Genomic DNA, 16,481 nt, shown 5'->3' on the forward strand with positions numbered 1-16,481 from the left:
GCGTGTGGCGACATCGGCGGTTTGAGCGACCTGACAATGGGTTCGGATGCACTGGTGGAGGAAATGAATCCGCGTGCACTCGTGACTCATCGAAATCAGTCGAGGAGAAACGTCCCCTACGTACTGCCGTTAGAGGGAGGCTGGCATTCCGGTCTGTCCCGAGGTCGATGGAGTCGAGTGAAGCTTGGTCTGCCGCAGCGGCATCGCGGTAAGGTTCGCCCAATCCACAAAGGGTTGCTGTGGCAGACGCATTGGCTTTTGAGTTTCTTGAACTTGGGGACATGGCCGTGCTTCGACATGATGCCCATGGATGTTCGTGCACATGGCAGCCTGCCCGTCGGCATTCCGCTGCAACGGGCGGGGTGCTGAAATCTCCCGGCCAGTGACGTGCCAGCGCCCATCCTCCACGGCGGACATCGCGCCTCTTGGTGCAATCTTGAGCAGAGATAAGGACAAGATGACCCTCCGGAATTACGGCGATAAAAGAGGGCCCGCCGGCCGCCGCGCCAATAAGAGCATTCCGGATACAAAGCAGGCTGCGTGGGCTTGGTGGGGCTCAGAGCGGAACGATGCTTGCTGCATGACCGGGTCATCGAGCATTGTCAGTGCGACTTCGGCGCCTGCAATTGGATGCACGGCCAAACGATGCGCTCACCGCCTGCAGCGGATAGACGCCTTTAGCCAATCTATGACTGCTTGAAGTAACGCGCCCGGCAGAATCCGTGGGGTAGCCTGCCAATTTTCCTAACGCGCGACACCGCAATGTGCAGTCGTTCAGCGAATATGCACACGAGCATTGCTAACGAAGGACCAGGGACACGCCAGCTCGTTAGAAGGACCCTCAATCAACGGGACGAGGCCAATTAGGCGTCGTTAGCCGGCACGAGAGGGCGGACTGGCTTCAAGGTGGACTTTTGGAGGGGCGAGACAAAGGTTTACATGTGCTGTTTCGAGATGTACACAAGCTTGCTATATACACAAATAAAACTCTCAATGAACCCAAACCGAGTCCGGGACATGAAGCAAAGGCACGCAGGCAACCGGAGACACACTCAGAGGGAGCAAACAACGCCTCCTTCGCTGCGCTTCTAGGCCCGTAATTGGACGGAGGTTGGAGTGAAGTGCTAGCGCATTTAGAAAAAAAACCCCACCGAGCAGCCCTCCGCCCTCTATTCATAAGCTCTGCCACCCAATCTCCCGCGGCCAACTTTCCCACCTACTCTCACCACACTCTCTCTCGCTCTCACAAGTTGCTAGCCGGAACACCGCGAGTCGACTTCAAGGCCTGTTCCATTCAGCCTTACACAGCAAGTAGGTCACCCTCGTCCAAACCACTTATTTCCGCTGCACCTGTCGCCCTCTGGCGGCACAACGTCCTTCTTTTACTACACCAGCCTTCTCCACGAAGGAATTAGCGAGCGCTTTATATCCCCAGTACACGACCCCGCACCACCCCATTCGCCGAATCCCTTATCAGTATCTCTTGTGCTGTGCGGCAGCTATCAGTTGCCTCTGAACTTGAGTAACGTCATTCGTACCAATTTACCATATTCGAGCATCTGGGGCTGGTGACGTAGCCGGAGCGCTGTTCTCCAGCTTCTGCGGAAGACTGACGTCTCCAATACCCGAATTGCGACCGCTACCCCTCTACACCCAATCTATGATTTACAGCTAAGCTTTGGCGCTTGTTTGTGAAAACCCTCAATCTCGATTTGCGACCCACAAACAACACCCGGACTCCGTTACCAGACTTGAAACTGACATTTTTCTTTCATAGCTTTCAATTGATTACAGGACATCAGCTCCTTTCTTGATACCCCGAGTGCCGCCATCAGACGCGGTCCGCCTTCATATACCCACCACCCTTCGATCCTAATACTTCGGCCGTTCGCCGATATAATGGGTCGAGTTTCTTTCGCCGAGGATACCAAACTGCCTGACGAGACCTATATTGAAGAGGAACCCACAAAGGTATACGAGTACCAAGATGGCCCGGAGAACAAGTCCTGGGCGGGTGCGCTCCCCTTGAAACAGGGTCTGTACGATCCTTCCTTGGAGAAGGATGCTTGCGGTGTGGGTTTCGCTGCGTAAGTGACTCGAAAGCCATTGAGCGAAAGAGCGAGAACTAACATGCGGGTAGCCACATCAAGGGCAAGGCCAGCCACAAGATCGTTACCGATGGTAAGAGCGTAAAGACACACTTTCTGGCCCAAAACTTACTGACTGATGTATAGCGCGTTCATTGCTCTGCAACATGACCCATCGTGGTGCCGTAGGATCAGACGCACGAGATGGTGACGGTGCAGGTGTCATGACTTCCATCCCCCACCGATTCTTCCTCAAGGAATTCGAGCGCGAGCAGGGCTACAAGCTACCTGCACTTGGCCAGTACGCCACTGGCAACCTGTTCTTCAAGCCGGACCCCACAGTCTTGGATGAGACCAAGGCTATGTTCGAGGATGTTGCAGACCAGCTCGATCTAAGAGTACTTGGGTGGCGAGTGGTCCCCCGAGACTCCACACTCCTCGGTCCTGCTGCGCTGTCACGAGAGCCGATCATTTTGCAGCCCTTCGTTGTTCTCAAGACCGCCTACGGAGACGCACGGCAGCCTAAGGAGAACTTCGAGAAGAACTACGACGCAGGGTATTTCGAGCGCCAGCTGTATGTCATGCGCAAGCGTGCCACACACGTTATCGGCCTACACAACTGGTTCTACATCTGCTCGCTGAGCAACAAGAACATTGTTTATAAGGGTCAGCTGTCGCCTGTCCAGGTCTACGAGTACTACCACGACCTGCTCAACGTCGACTATGAGGGTCACTTTGCACTGGTGCACTCGCGTTTTTCCACCAACACATTCCCCTCATGGGACCGCGCACAGCCTCTGCGATGGGCAGCCCACAACGGTGAGATCAACACATTGCGAGGAAACAAGAACTGGATGCGCGCGCGCGAGGGTGGTATGAAGTCGAGCCTTTTCGGCGAGGAGCTTGATCTGCTCTACCCCATCATTGAGGATGGTGGTTCCGACTCTGCAGCTTTCGACAATGTTCTCGAGCTGCTTACCATCAACGGTGTTTTGTCTCTGCCAGAAGCAGTCATGCTCATGGTTCCTGAGGCATGGCAGGGCAACCACACCATGGACCCCGCCAAGCAGGCCTTCTACGAGTGGGCTGCTTGTATGATGGAGCCTTGGGATGGTCCCGCTCTCTTCACATTCTCTGACGGCCGTTACTGTGGTGCCAACCTCGACCGTAACGGTCTGCGACCTTGCCGTTACTACATCATGGACGACGACCGTATTGTCTGCGCGTCTGAAGTTGGTACCATCTCCATTGACCCCGAGCGTGTTGTCCAGAAGGGCCGTCTGCAGCCCGGTAAGATGTTGCTTGTCGACACTGTCGCTGGACGCATTGTCGATGATGCTGAGCTCAAGAAGACTGTCTCTGAGCGCAGCGACTTCAGCGCATGGATCGAGAAGAACCTCCTTACCCTGCCCAAGATCCTCAAGACCGTCAGCGAGAAGGGTCTTGACCTCTCGTACACACTCACAGAGTCCAAGCTTCACGAGGATCCTCGTTTGCGAGCATTCGGCTACTCACTCGAGCAGGTCAGCTTGCTCCTGGGACCCATGGCTGCCGATTCCAAGGAGGCTCTCGGATCTATGGGTAACGACTCTCCCCTTGCTTGCTTGGCTACTCAACCTCGCCTGCTTTACGAGTACTTCCGTCAGCTGTTCGCCCAGGTCACCAACCCTCCCATCGACCCTATCCGTGAGGCTATTGTTATGTCTCTCGAGGCATACGTCGGTCCTCAGGGCAACCTTCTGGAGATGGACGAGTCTCAGTGCCACCGAATGCTTCTGCCCTCGCCTGTCTTGTCTCTCGAAGAGTTCACCGCTCTGACCAACACTCACACTCTTCACTCCGAGTGGACAGTCAAGAGCATCGACATCACTTTCGCGAAGAGCGAGGGTATCGAGGGCTACATGAGCACTCTTGACCGCATCTGCGAAGAGGCTGCTGAGGGCGTCAACAACGGTGACAGCATCATTGTCTTGACCGATCGTGCTGTCTCCAAGGACCGTGTGCCCGTCTCTGCCTGCTTGGCCACTGGTATGGTCCACCACCACCTTGTCCGCAACAAGTGGCGTTCCAACGTTGCTCTCGTTATCGAGACTGGTGAGGCCCGTGAGGTTCACCACATGTGTGTCCTTGTCGGATACGGTGCTGATGCCATCTGCCCTTACCTCGCTATCGAGTGTATCTTGAAGATGCACCGTGAGGGTGTCATCCGCAAGAAGCTCAGCCCTGAGCAGCTTATCGACAACTACAAGCACTCTTGCGACGGTGGTATCTTGAAGGTCATGTCCAAGATGGGTATCTCCACCCTTCAGTCCTACAAGGGCGCTCAGATCTTCGAGGCTCTTGGTCTCGATGACTCGGTTGTCGACCGCTGCTTTACTGGTACTGCCTCTCGTATCAAGGGTATGACTTTCGACCTCATCGCCCAGGATGCTCTGGCTCTCCACGAGAAGGGTTACCCATCCCGTCCCATCGTCGAGGTTCCCGGTCTTGCTGAGACTGGTGAGTACCACTGGCGTGACGGTGGCGAGCCCCACATCAACGACCCTACTGCCATGGCCAACATCCAGGATGCCGTCCGCACTAAGAACGACAAGTCATACGAGGCATACTCCATCGCCGAGTACGAGCGCATCAAGGACTGCACGCTCCGTGGTCTCCTGGACTTCAACTTCGACGACCGCACACCCATCCCCGTCGACCAGGTTGAGCCATGGACAGACATCGTGCGCCGTTTCGTTACTGGTGCCATGTCGTATGGTTCCATCTCTATGGAGTCTCACTCTACCCTTGCTGTCGCCATGAACCGTCTTGGTGGCAAGTCCAACACTGGTGAGGGTGGTGAAGACCCCGAGCGCAGCTTGCGCATGGAGAACGGTGACACCATGCGTTCTGCCATCAAGCAGATCGCTTCCGGACGTTTCGGTGTTACCTCCAACTACCTCGCTGATGCCGATGAGCTCCAAATCAAGATGGCTCAGGGTGCTAAGCCTGGTGAGGGTGGCGAGCTTCCTGGACACAAGGTATCTGGCTCCATCGCCAAGACTCGTCACTCTACTCCTGGTGTCGGTCTTATCTCGCCTCCTCCCCACCACGACATCTACTCCATCGAGGATCTCAAGCAGTTGATCTACGACCTGAAGTGCTCCAACCCCCGCGCTCGTGTCTCCGTCAAGCTCGTCTCCGAGACTGGTGTTGGTATTGTCGCCTCTGGTGTCGCAAAGGCCAAGGCTGATCACATCCTGATCTCTGGTCACGATGGTGGTACTGGTGCCTCTCGATGGACTGGTATCAAGTACGCCGGTCTCCCCTGGGAGTTGGGTCTTGCCGAGACTCACCAGACTCTTGTCTTGAACGACCTTCGTGGCCGTGTCATCGTTCAGACTGACGGTCAGCTCCGCACCGGACGTGATGTTGCCATCGCCTGTCTGCTTGGTGCTGAGGAGTGGGGTTTCGCTACCACTCCCCTGATCGCCATGGGCTGCATCATGATGCGCAAGTGCCAGTCAGTATTTTCCTTTTTTTGCTTGCCTACTCCATCATCCCATTTTAGGTGTCGTGGAGGTCCTCTGTGGTGGATGTAGCTACCAGACGGTGTCGCCATTGACCGACTGGCTCTCCATCGCCCTTCGAATCTCTCCTTTCAATGATTATCTGCTAACGTATGACAGCTTGAACACCTGCCCTGTCGGTATTGCTACCCAGGACCCTGAGCTGAGGAAGAAGTTCGCCGGTACACCCGAGCACGTTATCAACTTCTTCTACTACATCGCTAACGAGCTTCGTGCCATCATGGCCAAGCTTGGCTTCAGGACCATTAACGACATGGTCGGCCATTGCGAGGTCCTTCGCATCCGTGACGACCTCCGCACAGCCAAGACCGAGAACATTGACTTGTCCTTGATCTTGACTCCCGCGCACACCCTCCGCCCTGGTGTTGCTACCTTCAACGTTCGCAAGCAGGACCACCGTCTCCATGTCCGTCTAGACAACAAGCTCATCGCTGAGTCTGAGCTTGCCCTTGAGAAGGGTCTGCCCGCTCGCATCGAGTGCGATGTCGTCAACACCGACCGTGCCCTTGGTGCTACGCTCTCCTACCAGGTCAGCAGGCGTTACGGCGAGGCTGGTCTGCCTCAGGACACCATCCACGTTAACATCCGTGGTTCTGCTGGTCAGTCCTTCGGTGCTTACCTTGCCCCTGGTATCACTCTTGAGCTTGAGGGTGACGCCAACGACTACGTCGGTAAGGGTCTGTCAGGTGGTCGCTTGATCGTCTACCCACCGCGCACTGCAGTCTACCGTGCCGAGGAGAACGTCTTGATCGGTAACGTCTGCTTGTACGGTGCCACCCAGGGTACCTGCTTCTTCCGTGGTATCGCTGCAGAGCGCTTCTGTGTCCGTAACTCCGGTGCCACGGCCGTTGTTGAGGGTGTTGGTGACCACGCTTGCGAGTACATGACTGGCGGTCGTGTTCTTGTGCTCGGCTCTACCGGTCGCAACTTCGCTGCCGGTATGTCTGGTGGTATCGCTTACGTCCTTGACATCCACCAGGACTTCGAGCAGAAGGTTAACCAGGAGATGGTTGAGCTCTCCCCCATCGAGGAACCTGAGGAGATCGCGTTCGTTCGTGGTCTCATCGAGGACCACCACCACTACACTGGCTCCGAGCTCGCCGCCCGCATTCTGCTCGACTTCACACGCGCTCTGCCCCGCTTCGTCAAGGTCATGCCCGTTGACTACAAGCGCGTTCTGCTAGAGGAGAAGGCTAAGGCTGCTGAGAAGAAGCGGTCGGAGTACCCTCTGCCCCTTCTTGCCGGCAACCCGGTTCGCACTGCCCACGAGGACTCCCGCAAGAACGAGCACGAGCACGAGGCTAAGGAGAAGAAGGCCGACCTCCTCGACATTGAGGAGAGTGTCACTGACGCTAAGGCTGAGAAGAAGAAGGCACTGGTTCTTGACAAGACTCGTGGTTTCATGAAGTACCAGCGCCGCTCTGAGAAGTACCGCAACCCTAAGACCCGTACTCGTGATTGGGCCGAGCTGTCCCAGCGCCTTAACGAGGACGAGCTGAAGTACCAGACTGCTCGTTGCATGGACTGCGGTGTTCCCTTCTGTCAGTCTGACACAGGTTGCCCGATCTCCAACATCATTCCCAAGTGGAACGAGCTTGTCTTCCAGGGCCAGTGGCGCGATGCGCTCAACCGTCTCCTCATGACCAACAACTTCCCCGAGTTCACTGGCCGTGTCTGCCCTGCTCCTTGCGAGGGTGCTTGCGTTCTCGGCATCAACGAGGACCCCGTTGGCATCAAGTCTATTGAGTGCGCTATCATTGACCGTGGTTTCGAGATGGGCTGGATGGTGCCTTCGCCACCCCAGAACCGCTCTGGCAAGACTGTTGCCATCATTGGTTCCGGTCCTGCTGGTCTCGCCTGCGCTGATCAGCTCAACAAGGCTGGTCACACCGTTACTGTCTTCGAACGCGCTGACCGCTGCGGTGGTCTCCTCATGTACGGTATTCCCAACATGAAGCTCGACAAGAAGGTTGTTCAGCGTCGTATTGACTTCCTCGCCGCTGAAGGTGTCAACTTCAAGACTGGTGTCACCGTTGGTGAGGACGGCTCCGAGAACCTCGACTCCCTCCGCAGCCAGTACGATGCTGTTGTGTTTGCCACTGGTGCTACCGTCGCCCGTGATCTGCCCATCCCTAACCGCAACCTGGAGGGCATTCACTACGCCATGCAGTTCCTGCACAAGAATACCAAGTCTCTCCTCGACTCTGAGCTTGCCGACGATGCATACATCTCCGCCAAGGACAAGCACGTTGTCGTCATTGGAGGTGGTGACACTGGTAACGACTGCATTGGTACCTCCGTTCGTCACGGTGCCAAGTCAGTTGTCAACTTCGAGCTGCTGCCTCAGCCTCCTGCTGAGCGTGCCCGCGACAACCCTTGGCCTCAGTGGCCTCGTATCTTCAGGACCGACTACGGTCACAACGAGGTCAAGACTCACATGGGCAAGGACCCCCGTGAGTACTGCGTTATGTCCAAGGAGTTCGTCGATGACGGTGCTGGCAATGTCAAGGGTATCAATACTGTCCGTGTTGAGTGGACCAAGTCTGCCTCTGGCGGTTGGGACATGAAGCACGTCGAGGGTAGCGAGCAGTTCTTCCCCGCCGACCTCGTCCTCCTCTCCATGGGTTTCTTGGGTCCTGAGCAACGCGTCATGAACGAGGTCATCGAGCTTGATGGTCGCAAGAACATCAAGACGCCCCCTGGCAAATACAACACCAACCTACCCGGTGTCTTCGCTGCTGGTGATTGCCGTCGTGGCCAGTCCCTCATCGTCTGGGGTATCAACGAGGGTCGCCAGTGCGCTCGCGATGTCGACTCCTTCCTCACCGGATACGGCACTCAGCTTCCTGTTACTGGTGGTATCGTCAAGCGCTCTCCTCTGATGAATACCACCAAGAACGAGATCCCGGTGGCCGCCTAAATTGTAACGCAATAGAGAGAAAGATGAGAAGGAGATGATCATGACAAGATGTTTACGATAAAAGATTGGAACAAAGGGATGATTTGACGACACTTGGAGTTTGTTTTTGCGCTATCTATCGTTACCTGCAAGATACCTTTTTTGATGGAGTCATCTGGCGGCATTTGCAGTGTACAATCGCTTTGCTTCTTGCCTTTATATTACCAATCTTTGTACATAGAATTGAACAAGTACATTCCAAATTCTGTCCTTTTGCATGGTGAAGTCAAGGTTCGCTCGTGATTGTGTTGTTTCTTCTTGCGCGTGGTATGACGGAAAGAACGCTTTGTGCCAAGATTGTGGGCATGACGTCAGCACACCTAATCTCCCCTTGACCGTTGCCTGCGACATGCGAACCAAATCATCGGTATCAACATCTGCTGCATCCGAGATGCTCTGGTAGTGACTTGTAACATAAGATGTTGCCACGTCCAAGCTGGCAGCATGCGGGTCGAAGGCCTTTGCAAGGGCTGACCAGGTAACAAGGATCCTTTGCGACGGCTGCAGATCATCGTGGGGATGCTAACAAACCGTCAGAACACCCTGTCTCATATCACTGCCTGGGGCAAGTGCATTCCCCAAACCGAGGCAAGCACCATGGACAACACCCATCAGATATGTGTCCCTTCAAGCTGGCGAAGACAAGACCGGCCACATCAGCGCAGGATCAAATGAAGGGATTTTGTTCTTCAACAATGTGTATCCCATTTCCATTCGAAGAATCTTGGGGTTACCCGCACCTAGACTACTGGATCGCCTCGTTGCTCCACTCATCTCAGGAACCGGACCCCAACAGGTCATTGAAAGGGCCAAGGCAAAGAAGGGTTTACAAATTACTGCTTCTGAGGTTTTACCACGCATGAGGGAAGGCGGGGCGTTTGTCAAGTTCACCCATGATGGAACCGTATCAACCTCCGAAATTGAGAAAGTGCTTCAACAGTACCTGAGGGATGAGCCTGTCAAGCCATGGTGGGCGCCGTTCCGACGCATGCGTACCAAGATCGTCAAGGGCCGTCCCTGGGTCGAGGACTTGATGCGCATGCCAGCACCAAGACTGAGAGTCGAATTCATTTCTGGAGAACCAGGAGGCAACCCCGTAGATGCTGTCGAACTGTCACAAGAAGAGCTATTTCAGTTCTTCCGACCTTACGGAAAGCTCTCGGATATCGTAATGCAGCCTCCGGATTCGAAAGTTCTGCCGAAGTTTGCGCATATCGACTTCTCGACCATAGGCAAAGCGATTATGGCCAAGAATTGTATGCATGGCTACCTTGTCTCGCAAGCTGAAGGCGGTGGAGCGAAGGGCACCATCTTGCGATTGAAGTACGAACAGAAGATCAAGCCGAGATGGATCAGAGACTGGCTCTTTAGTCACCCTAGGATTGTCATACCCATTCTCGCAGCAATCATAGCTGGTATCACTGTAGCCATCTTCGATCCGATCCGAACCTTCTTCGTCAAGGCACACATCACCAGAGTACTGCACCTGGAGGATAACAGACTCTACAAGTGGCTCAAAGGATACGCTGAGGATTTCATCCGCGGCAAGAGAGACGACGATGAAGCTGGCATGGACGCTATCTGGGACGACCGTAAAAGCAACATCGAACAGGTTCAGACGTGGCTCATGGAAACGGCCGATACCTTTATCATTGTACAAGGTCCTCGAGGCTCCGGCAAGAGGGAACTAGTCGTCGACCAAGCTCTCGCGGACAAGAAGCTCAAGCTTGTTATTGACTGCAAGCCCATTCAAGAAGCCCGTGGCGACAGCGCGACCATCAGCGCTGCCGCTAGCTCTGTCGGCTACAAGCCTGTCTTTTCCTGGATGAACAGCATCAGTGGCATGATCGACATGGCTGCCCAAGGTGCGACGGGTGTCAAGACTGGATTCTCGGAGACCCTCGATTCTCAGCTCAGTAAAATCTGGAATACTACTACTACCGCACTCAAGCAGATTGCACTTGACAAGCGGCACAAGACTGATAAAGACGCCGGTCTGGGCGACGATGAGTGGCTTGAAGCCCATCCCGAGCACCGACCCATCGTAGTCATTGACAACTTCCTGCACAAGAGCAACGAAGGCGGTATCGTCTATGACAAGATCGCTGAGTGGTAAGTCAAATCTGTCATGATACTCTGTCGCTACAGCACTGATAATGCACAGGGCTGCTCGCCTGACGACGGCCAATATCGCGCATGTCATCTTCTTGACCAACGATGTGTCCTTTAGCAAATCGCTCTCGAAAGCCCTTCCCGACCGCGTCTTCCGCCAAATCTCCCTTTCCGATTGCTCGCCTGAGGTCGCTAAGCGCTACGTAGTTACCCACTTGGACGCTGATGTTCAAGACGATCCTGTGCCTCACGGGAAGGAGCCCAAGCCGGTTCCTTCGCAGTCACGCACGGACCTTGACGAATTGGATACCTGCATTGAGCTGCTTGGTGGTCGACTTACAGATCTCGAATTCCTGGCACGAAGGATCAAGGCAGGCGAGACACCCCAAAAGGCAGTCCACGAGATGATCGATCAGTCCGCCTCTGAAATACTCAAGATGTATATCTTTGGCGCGGAGGACGAGGGTGGAAGCAGGCATTGGAGTGCGGAGCAGGCGTGGATGCTGATCAAGGAGCTTGCGCAGAAGGAAAGCTTGCGTTACAATGATGTGCTGCTTGACGACATCCTGAAGACAGGTGGCGAGACTGTTCTGCGTGCTCTCGAGCAAGCTGAGCTTATCTCTATCCAGTCTGGACCCAATGGACGACCATCGGCCATCAAGCCTGGCAAGCCGGTGTACCACCCAGCGTTCAAGCGTCTCACAGAAGACAAAGTGCTGAAGAGCCGTCTTGACCTTGCAATCCTTACGCACTTGACCAAGATCGAGAGCGCAACAATCGACAAGTGCGAGAACGAGTTACTGTTGCTTAGTAAGCTCAAGAGCCAGCCGGCACAGATGGCAGGGAGGGCGAACTACCTGCTCAACAAGATGATGGTGAGCCAGGAGAAGGTGGAGAAGTACGAGACTGAGATGAAGGGCTTGAAGAAGGTTCTTGGTCAGGAGTATTGATCGTTGGGCTTGTAAAGATACCACTCTCCTATCGTTCAGATATATAGCATACCCCAGAGTTTGACATAGGTTGTTCCTCCTTCTGCAGAGCTTACACGTGCTTGCTGCCTCGGTATTCACAGCACTTCGCGCCCACTGTCTAATTCCTGTCCGCATCTGTGGACTTAAACACTGACCATCCATAATTCGACACCTCTTGTTCTCGCCGTGCACAGCATCTCTAGCCCAGGAACCAATTTCTCCGTCCCACGTCATTGGCGCTAAATAGCTGGCTTCACTACCGCGGTCCGAAGTCCGTGCATCCATTCTGCCGAGCTCGCAGCGAACACGCGAACTCCAAGCTCTCCAACCTCATCGACTTTTCCCGCGACTGCCATTGCGCACCACCCCGACGTCCATCACTCCTGCCACGAACACAAACGCAGCGTCTCTCCCCGCGCTCCGTTCACACACCCACACAATGGCCCCTCTCACAGACTCAGCGGTCTCTGACCTCCAGAGCACCGTCTCCAGGCTCGAGAAGCGCATTGCGGAGCTCGAGACCAGGCTGCAGGGCCAGGTTGGCATTGCGGATCAGGCACAGGAGAGCGTCAGGATGATTCTGATCGGGCCGCCCGGTGCCGGTATGTCCTTCAAGAACCTGCATGCATGGAACGGGAATTTTGCTAACAAGAACGCAGGCAAGGGCACACAAGCGCCGCGCATCAAGGACAAGTTCTGCGCATGCCACCTTGTACGTTGAATCTACCTACAAATCCGCGAGGAAGCTTGTGGCCATAGAGGGACACGGTACTGACGGACGCAGGCTACTGGAGACATGCTCCGCGCCCAGGTTGCCGCGAAGACAACGCTCGGTCGCGAGGCCAAGAAGATCATGGACGCCGGAGGTCTCGTCAGCGACGAGATCATGATCAACATGATCAAGACTGAGCTCGAGACCAACCAGGAGTGCAAGAACGGGTACGTCAGCATTGATTTCACCTGGAAGCTCTTGCTCGGTCCCATGCACTGGAGACGCTCGCTAACCGACAACGTTCCACAGCTTCATTCTTGACGGCTTCCCACGAACAGTCGTCCAGGCCGAGAAGCTCGACGGCATGCTTCAAGCTACCAAGAAGCCTCTCCAGCACGCTATTGAGCTCCAAATCGACGACTCGCTCCTCGTCTCGCGTATCACTGGCCGTCTCGTCCACCCCGCGTCTGGCCGCTCATACCACAAGATCTTCAACCCTCCCAAGAACGCCATGACCGACGACATCACTGGTGAGCCGCTCGTACAGCGCTCCGACGACAACGCAGACGCACTCAAGAAGCGTCTTGTCACATATCACACCCAGACCGCACCTGTCGTCGGCTACTACCAGAAGACTGGCATCTGGAAGCCGATCGATGCGAGCCAAGAGCCTGGCCAGGTCTGGAAGAGCTTGCTCAAGGTCTTCGACAACAAGGCCTACGTCGCTGGTCAAAGCGGCAGCTTGTTGAACAAGATCGGTCTCAAGAACTAGATTGCGTGAAAGCAGGTTTGTGAGGATGAAACAATGTGGGAGCGAGCAACCAGCAGCAGCGCGAATTACAACCAAGGGTGTCCGCCGGTCATGTTGGAGTAAGGGAAAAGCCGACCTCCATATGCATTAGCATGGTGGATGCACATGATAGAACGAGACTTCGGCGTCTTTGTACTTGTAAGGACCGATCTTTTGGATCTACCGCGGGTGCATCGGGAAGGAAGTTGTGTCTCTCTCTTGTATGTATTACTCTGTGCGGTCTGGTCAAGATTCCTCGAGACTAGAGCGCTTGGAATTCAGGAAATATATATGCACTTCACTACCTCTGAGCCCTGTCTAGGAAGCCAGTCATGTCTTGAGAATGGCATCTGCAGCATCCCGTTGGCTCTTCAACGTTGAACAGTGCGGGCAGCCGCTGACGCGTGCCGCTACTACTCCGCCGTGCCACAACGTGTCTGCGTGTTGGCTTGGCTCGGGCTTTAGACGACCTACCTCCGTCATCCCAAAAAGTGACGGCGCGGCCTCCAAGTGTCCTCCACAGTTTCCACAATTGGGCTCCACTCCACACCTGCCAGTTTCCACTGCATGTCAGCCACCTCGAGCCCATAACCGCACCTTACACGCATATCCTCGAGCTCCACAACACCCGCAGTGCACACTGCGCAATACAGCACAGCACAACGTACCACCGAATATCGAACCGCGGAAAGCGCATAGCGACCCAACATGTCCAGCCGCTTCGGCCGCGACACCGCGCGCGACGACCTCTTCAGCAGCTACAACCGCTCGGCCTCGCCCTCGAAATCCAAAAACAAAGCCCGCGCGTCGCCCTATAACAGCGCCGGGGGCTACGGGCTGCCGGCTCCCTCTGACGGCCCGGGGTTCTCTGCGTATCCCGGCGCGAGTGCGAATGGGAATCTGTACGGAGGGTACGGCGTTGGAGGGTCGGGGGGCAATGGGAGCAGCGGGAGTGTAGGGGGATATAGGAGCGCGACGCCGAATAGTAGGGGCCAGTATAATAGTGCGACGTTGGATGAGTTGGAGAGTCAGAACGAGGAGCAGACGGGAGTGTTGATTGGGAAGGTCAAGATGTTGAAAGATGTGCGTCTACCCCTTCTTCCTCTTCTTCTTCTTCTTCTTCTCCTCCTCCTCCTCCTCCTCTCTCACACCAGCCACTCTTGTCATATGCGACCGCCTGCTAATCTGGCGGTATAGTTGACACACCTCATCGGCGACGAAATCCGCGACTCCACCACCCTGGCCGAGAAAATGAACGACCAGTTTGAGAACAGCAGGAACAAAGTCAAGGGCACGATGAACAGAATGCTCAGGATGGCGAAGAAGACAGGCGTCGGGTGGAAGGCGTGGGTTGTGTTTTTTGCGGCGCTGGTGTTGCTCTTTTGGTGGGTGTGGTTGGGTTAGCCGTAGCTTGAAGACGGTGGGAAGAGCAATATGGATGGCAGAACGACATAACGGGTTTGGTATTGGTGTTGCTCATGCATTTGGCGTGGCGTTTGGGCATTTTGTGTGTGTTGGCTTGGGCAGAACGAGGTAATGCACGGGAAGGTTACATGGTGGGTATATTGACGGTATGTGCATATACACAAAACCACCATCACATGCCTAACACTCCTCGACTTCCACATGCACACCATACATCACTGCTGAGACCACCATCAAGCATCAGCTGCGACCGAAGGAAATGGCAGGTTTAACCCCTGCCGCGCCCACTTCTTCTGCACAATATCGAACTGCATGCCAGGTGGATACACAGATGACCCGCTGCGCTTGTGGACTGCCTTCTCGAGGCCTACCGTCCGAGCACGATAGCCGGAAAATATGAAGAAGATACCGAGGCCTAGAGCTGACAGCCTGCATGAGCTTGTTGCTGCTAGCGTAGTTGAGGATTTTAGTATCATAGCAATAGAAGCGGTCTGCGATTTGAGACATCAAAGTTGCGAGGGAGGGGAGTTGAGGTGTGGTTGTCTTGCTTGCATGAGGCTGAGCAGTTGGAATATAGAAAATGCAGTGCATGGTTGGGGGGGAAACTGGCTTTCACTGTTTGCGCGTCTAGTCACTTTGACTTTGTTCTTAGCCGCAGCTTGTACTCTATCTAAGCGCACGTTACGACTCCTGATTCTCTTTTACCCACTTGCCATCACATCTGAGGATGGAAGTTTCAGGTGTGTGAAAACTAGAGCCAGACAATACAGTCGTTTGGGAAGCAAGGTACAATGCGAGGAAGAGAAAAAGCCTCCTTTTGCTCTTGATACATGCATTTGCCGAGAGTGGGAACGGTCTTGCGAACGCTGTCCAAGAATGAAGAGGGAAAAACAAGCATTTGCTATAGTAACTGACCCTAGTAATTCCTTTTCCAAGCAGTCGGATTTCAGAACAGATCATACCTGGTTGGCAAGGATGTTTTGGATCTGAGAGAAGTGCTCTGATGGAGACGAAGATGTCGGAGCAGTGTGAGGTTTACATGTGTGGCACTGGGCTATAGACGCCACTGAAAAACGATGAATAAGTTTGAAATCAAAGACACGGCTCACGAGATTAACGCCTCGAAGTTTTGAGTAGATCTTAGGCACTTTCAAGGAAAAGTGGGGGGGAAATATATACTCCAGCTCTGCGAGGTTTATAGTAACAGTTGTAGTGATCAGCATGTAGGCTCTCAGTGAAGCGAACAAACAAATGCATAACGCGCCCCTGCTCAGATATGGGGTTGACGGTATAAATGATCCACAGTTTTTGCTGCATCGTCCTTCTTCACCTATATTTCTCACTTCTCTTTCGAAACCATGTATCAATCCAAAACATGTCTGGATTGTCCTCCGAAAGCCGCATTCGCCAACGCCATGTCTCGTCACCTTTCGTCTCCTTTAGAACATCTGAATACTCCCAAAAGAAGAAACCGTCGTCGTGATGTTCAAAAAGGCGATACATGCGGGGACTTGCCCCTCAGACTTGAAGGAATTCGAAACCAGCGCTGGGAGTGTGAAAAGCAAAGGAGTCCACATCATCCCAGGGTTCGACTGGACATAACCAGAACTCCCATGGCCATGTTGTATGCCTCGCTCTTCGTGTGAGGGCTTTCGACGCACATATGACATTCGAGATAAGCTTTGTCTCTTGACCTCGACTGAAAGAAACCAACAGCTATGGTGACGCTTCTCCAAAACTTCCCATGGGAGTTTCATGGTCCGTGGTCTATCGGTGCTGGCAAACTGGCGTGTGACGAGACATATCGGCGGTGCTCTGTGTAGTCACGCAATACCAGACTCAATCAATTTCTGCAG

General features: G+C 54.4%; 5 protein-coding genes across 5 annotated transcripts; all 5 read left to right on the forward strand.

The window, feature by feature from the left end:
* Positions 1-1,899: 1,899 nt before the first annotated feature.
* On the forward strand, positions 1,900-8,576 carry BU25DRAFT_453148 (glutamate synthase; the record flags this gene model as incomplete). The annotated part of the gene is made up of 4 exons (XM_033700068.1): positions 1,900-2,087; positions 2,141-2,181; positions 2,235-5,589; positions 5,756-8,576. The coding sequence occupies 4 exons, from the start codon at positions 1,900-1,902 to the stop codon at positions 8,574-8,576; spliced, it is 6,405 nt and encodes a 2,134-aa protein (XP_033567562.1).
* A 388-nt stretch (positions 8,577-8,964) lies between these two features.
* On the forward strand, positions 8,965-11,756 carry BU25DRAFT_405274 (uncharacterized protein). The gene is made up of 3 exons (XM_033699736.1): positions 8,965-9,093; positions 9,153-10,727; positions 10,780-11,756. Exons 1-3 carry the CDS (start codon positions 9,035-9,037, stop codon positions 11,675-11,677), a joined length of 2,532 nt encoding a protein of 843 aa, XP_033567563.1. The 5' UTR covers positions 8,965-9,034; the 3' UTR covers positions 11,678-11,756.
* Positions 11,757-12,011: 255 nt separating this feature from the next.
* BU25DRAFT_405275 (adenylate kinase) lies at positions 12,012-13,507 on the forward strand. Its single transcript, XM_033699737.1, has 4 exons — positions 12,012-12,300; positions 12,358-12,410; positions 12,483-12,637; positions 12,720-13,507. Exons 1-4 carry the CDS (start codon positions 12,138-12,140, stop codon positions 13,180-13,182), a joined length of 834 nt encoding a protein of 277 aa, XP_033567564.1. The 5' UTR covers positions 12,012-12,137; the 3' UTR covers positions 13,183-13,507.
* A 289-nt stretch (positions 13,508-13,796) lies between these two features.
* On the forward strand, positions 13,797-14,813 carry BU25DRAFT_4704 (uncharacterized protein). The gene is made up of 2 exons (XM_033700149.1): positions 13,797-14,283; positions 14,398-14,813. The coding sequence occupies exons 1-2, from the start codon at positions 13,909-13,911 to the stop codon at positions 14,602-14,604; spliced, it is 582 nt and encodes a 193-aa protein (XP_033567565.1). The 5' UTR covers positions 13,797-13,908; the 3' UTR covers positions 14,605-14,813.
* BU25DRAFT_4705 (uncharacterized protein) lies at positions 14,814-15,840 on the forward strand. The gene has a single exon (XM_033700150.1). It carries the CDS (start codon positions 15,022-15,024, stop codon positions 15,613-15,615), a length of 594 nt encoding a protein of 197 aa, XP_033567566.1. The 5' UTR covers positions 14,814-15,021; the 3' UTR covers positions 15,616-15,840.
* Positions 15,841-16,481: the final 641 nt, after the last annotated feature.

Source organism: Macroventuria anomochaeta (assembly GCF_010093625.1).
Source record: "Macroventuria anomochaeta strain CBS 525.71 unplaced genomic scaffold BU25scaffold_1, whole genome shotgun sequence".
NCBI classification, from domain to species: Eukaryota; Fungi; Ascomycota; class Dothideomycetes; order Pleosporales; family Didymellaceae; genus Macroventuria; species Macroventuria anomochaeta.

What these genes read in the sequence shown, in the direction of transcription:
- BU25DRAFT_405274 (XM_033699736.1), top strand. Translation starts at nt 9,035, where the DNA reads ATGTTGCCACGTCCAAGCTGGCAGCATGCGGGTCGAAGGCCTTTGCAA. An exon ending in CCTTTGCAAGGGCTGACCAG is followed by an intron (nt 9,094 to 9,152) that starts GTAACAAGGATC and finishes ACAAACCGTCAG; the next exon opens with AACACCCTGTCTCATATCAC. An exon ending in TATGACAAGATCGCTGAGTG is followed by an intron (nt 10,728 to 10,779) that starts GTAAGTCAAATC and finishes GATAATGCACAG; the next exon opens with GGCTGCTCGCCTGACGACGG.
- BU25DRAFT_405275 (XM_033699737.1), top strand. Translation starts at nt 12,138, where the DNA reads ATGGCCCCTCTCACAGACTCAGCGGTCTCTGACCTCCAGAGCACCGTC. An exon ending in GATCGGGCCGCCCGGTGCCG is followed by an intron (nt 12,301 to 12,357) that starts GTATGTCCTTCA and finishes ACAAGAACGCAG; the next exon opens with GCAAGGGCACACAAGCGCCG. An exon ending in AGTTCTGCGCATGCCACCTT is followed by an intron (nt 12,411 to 12,482) that starts GTACGTTGAATC and finishes TGACGGACGCAG; the next exon opens with GCTACTGGAGACATGCTCCG.
- BU25DRAFT_4704 (XM_033700149.1), top strand. Translation starts at nt 13,909, where the DNA reads ATGTCCAGCCGCTTCGGCCGCGACACCGCGCGCGACGACCTCTTCAGC. An exon ending in AGGTCAAGATGTTGAAAGAT is followed by an intron (nt 14,284 to 14,397) that starts GTGCGTCTACCC and finishes CTGGCGGTATAG; the next exon opens with TTGACACACCTCATCGGCGA.
- BU25DRAFT_4705 (XM_033700150.1), top strand. Translation starts at nt 15,022, where the DNA reads ATGAAGAAGATACCGAGGCCTAGAGCTGACAGCCTGCATGAGCTTGTT.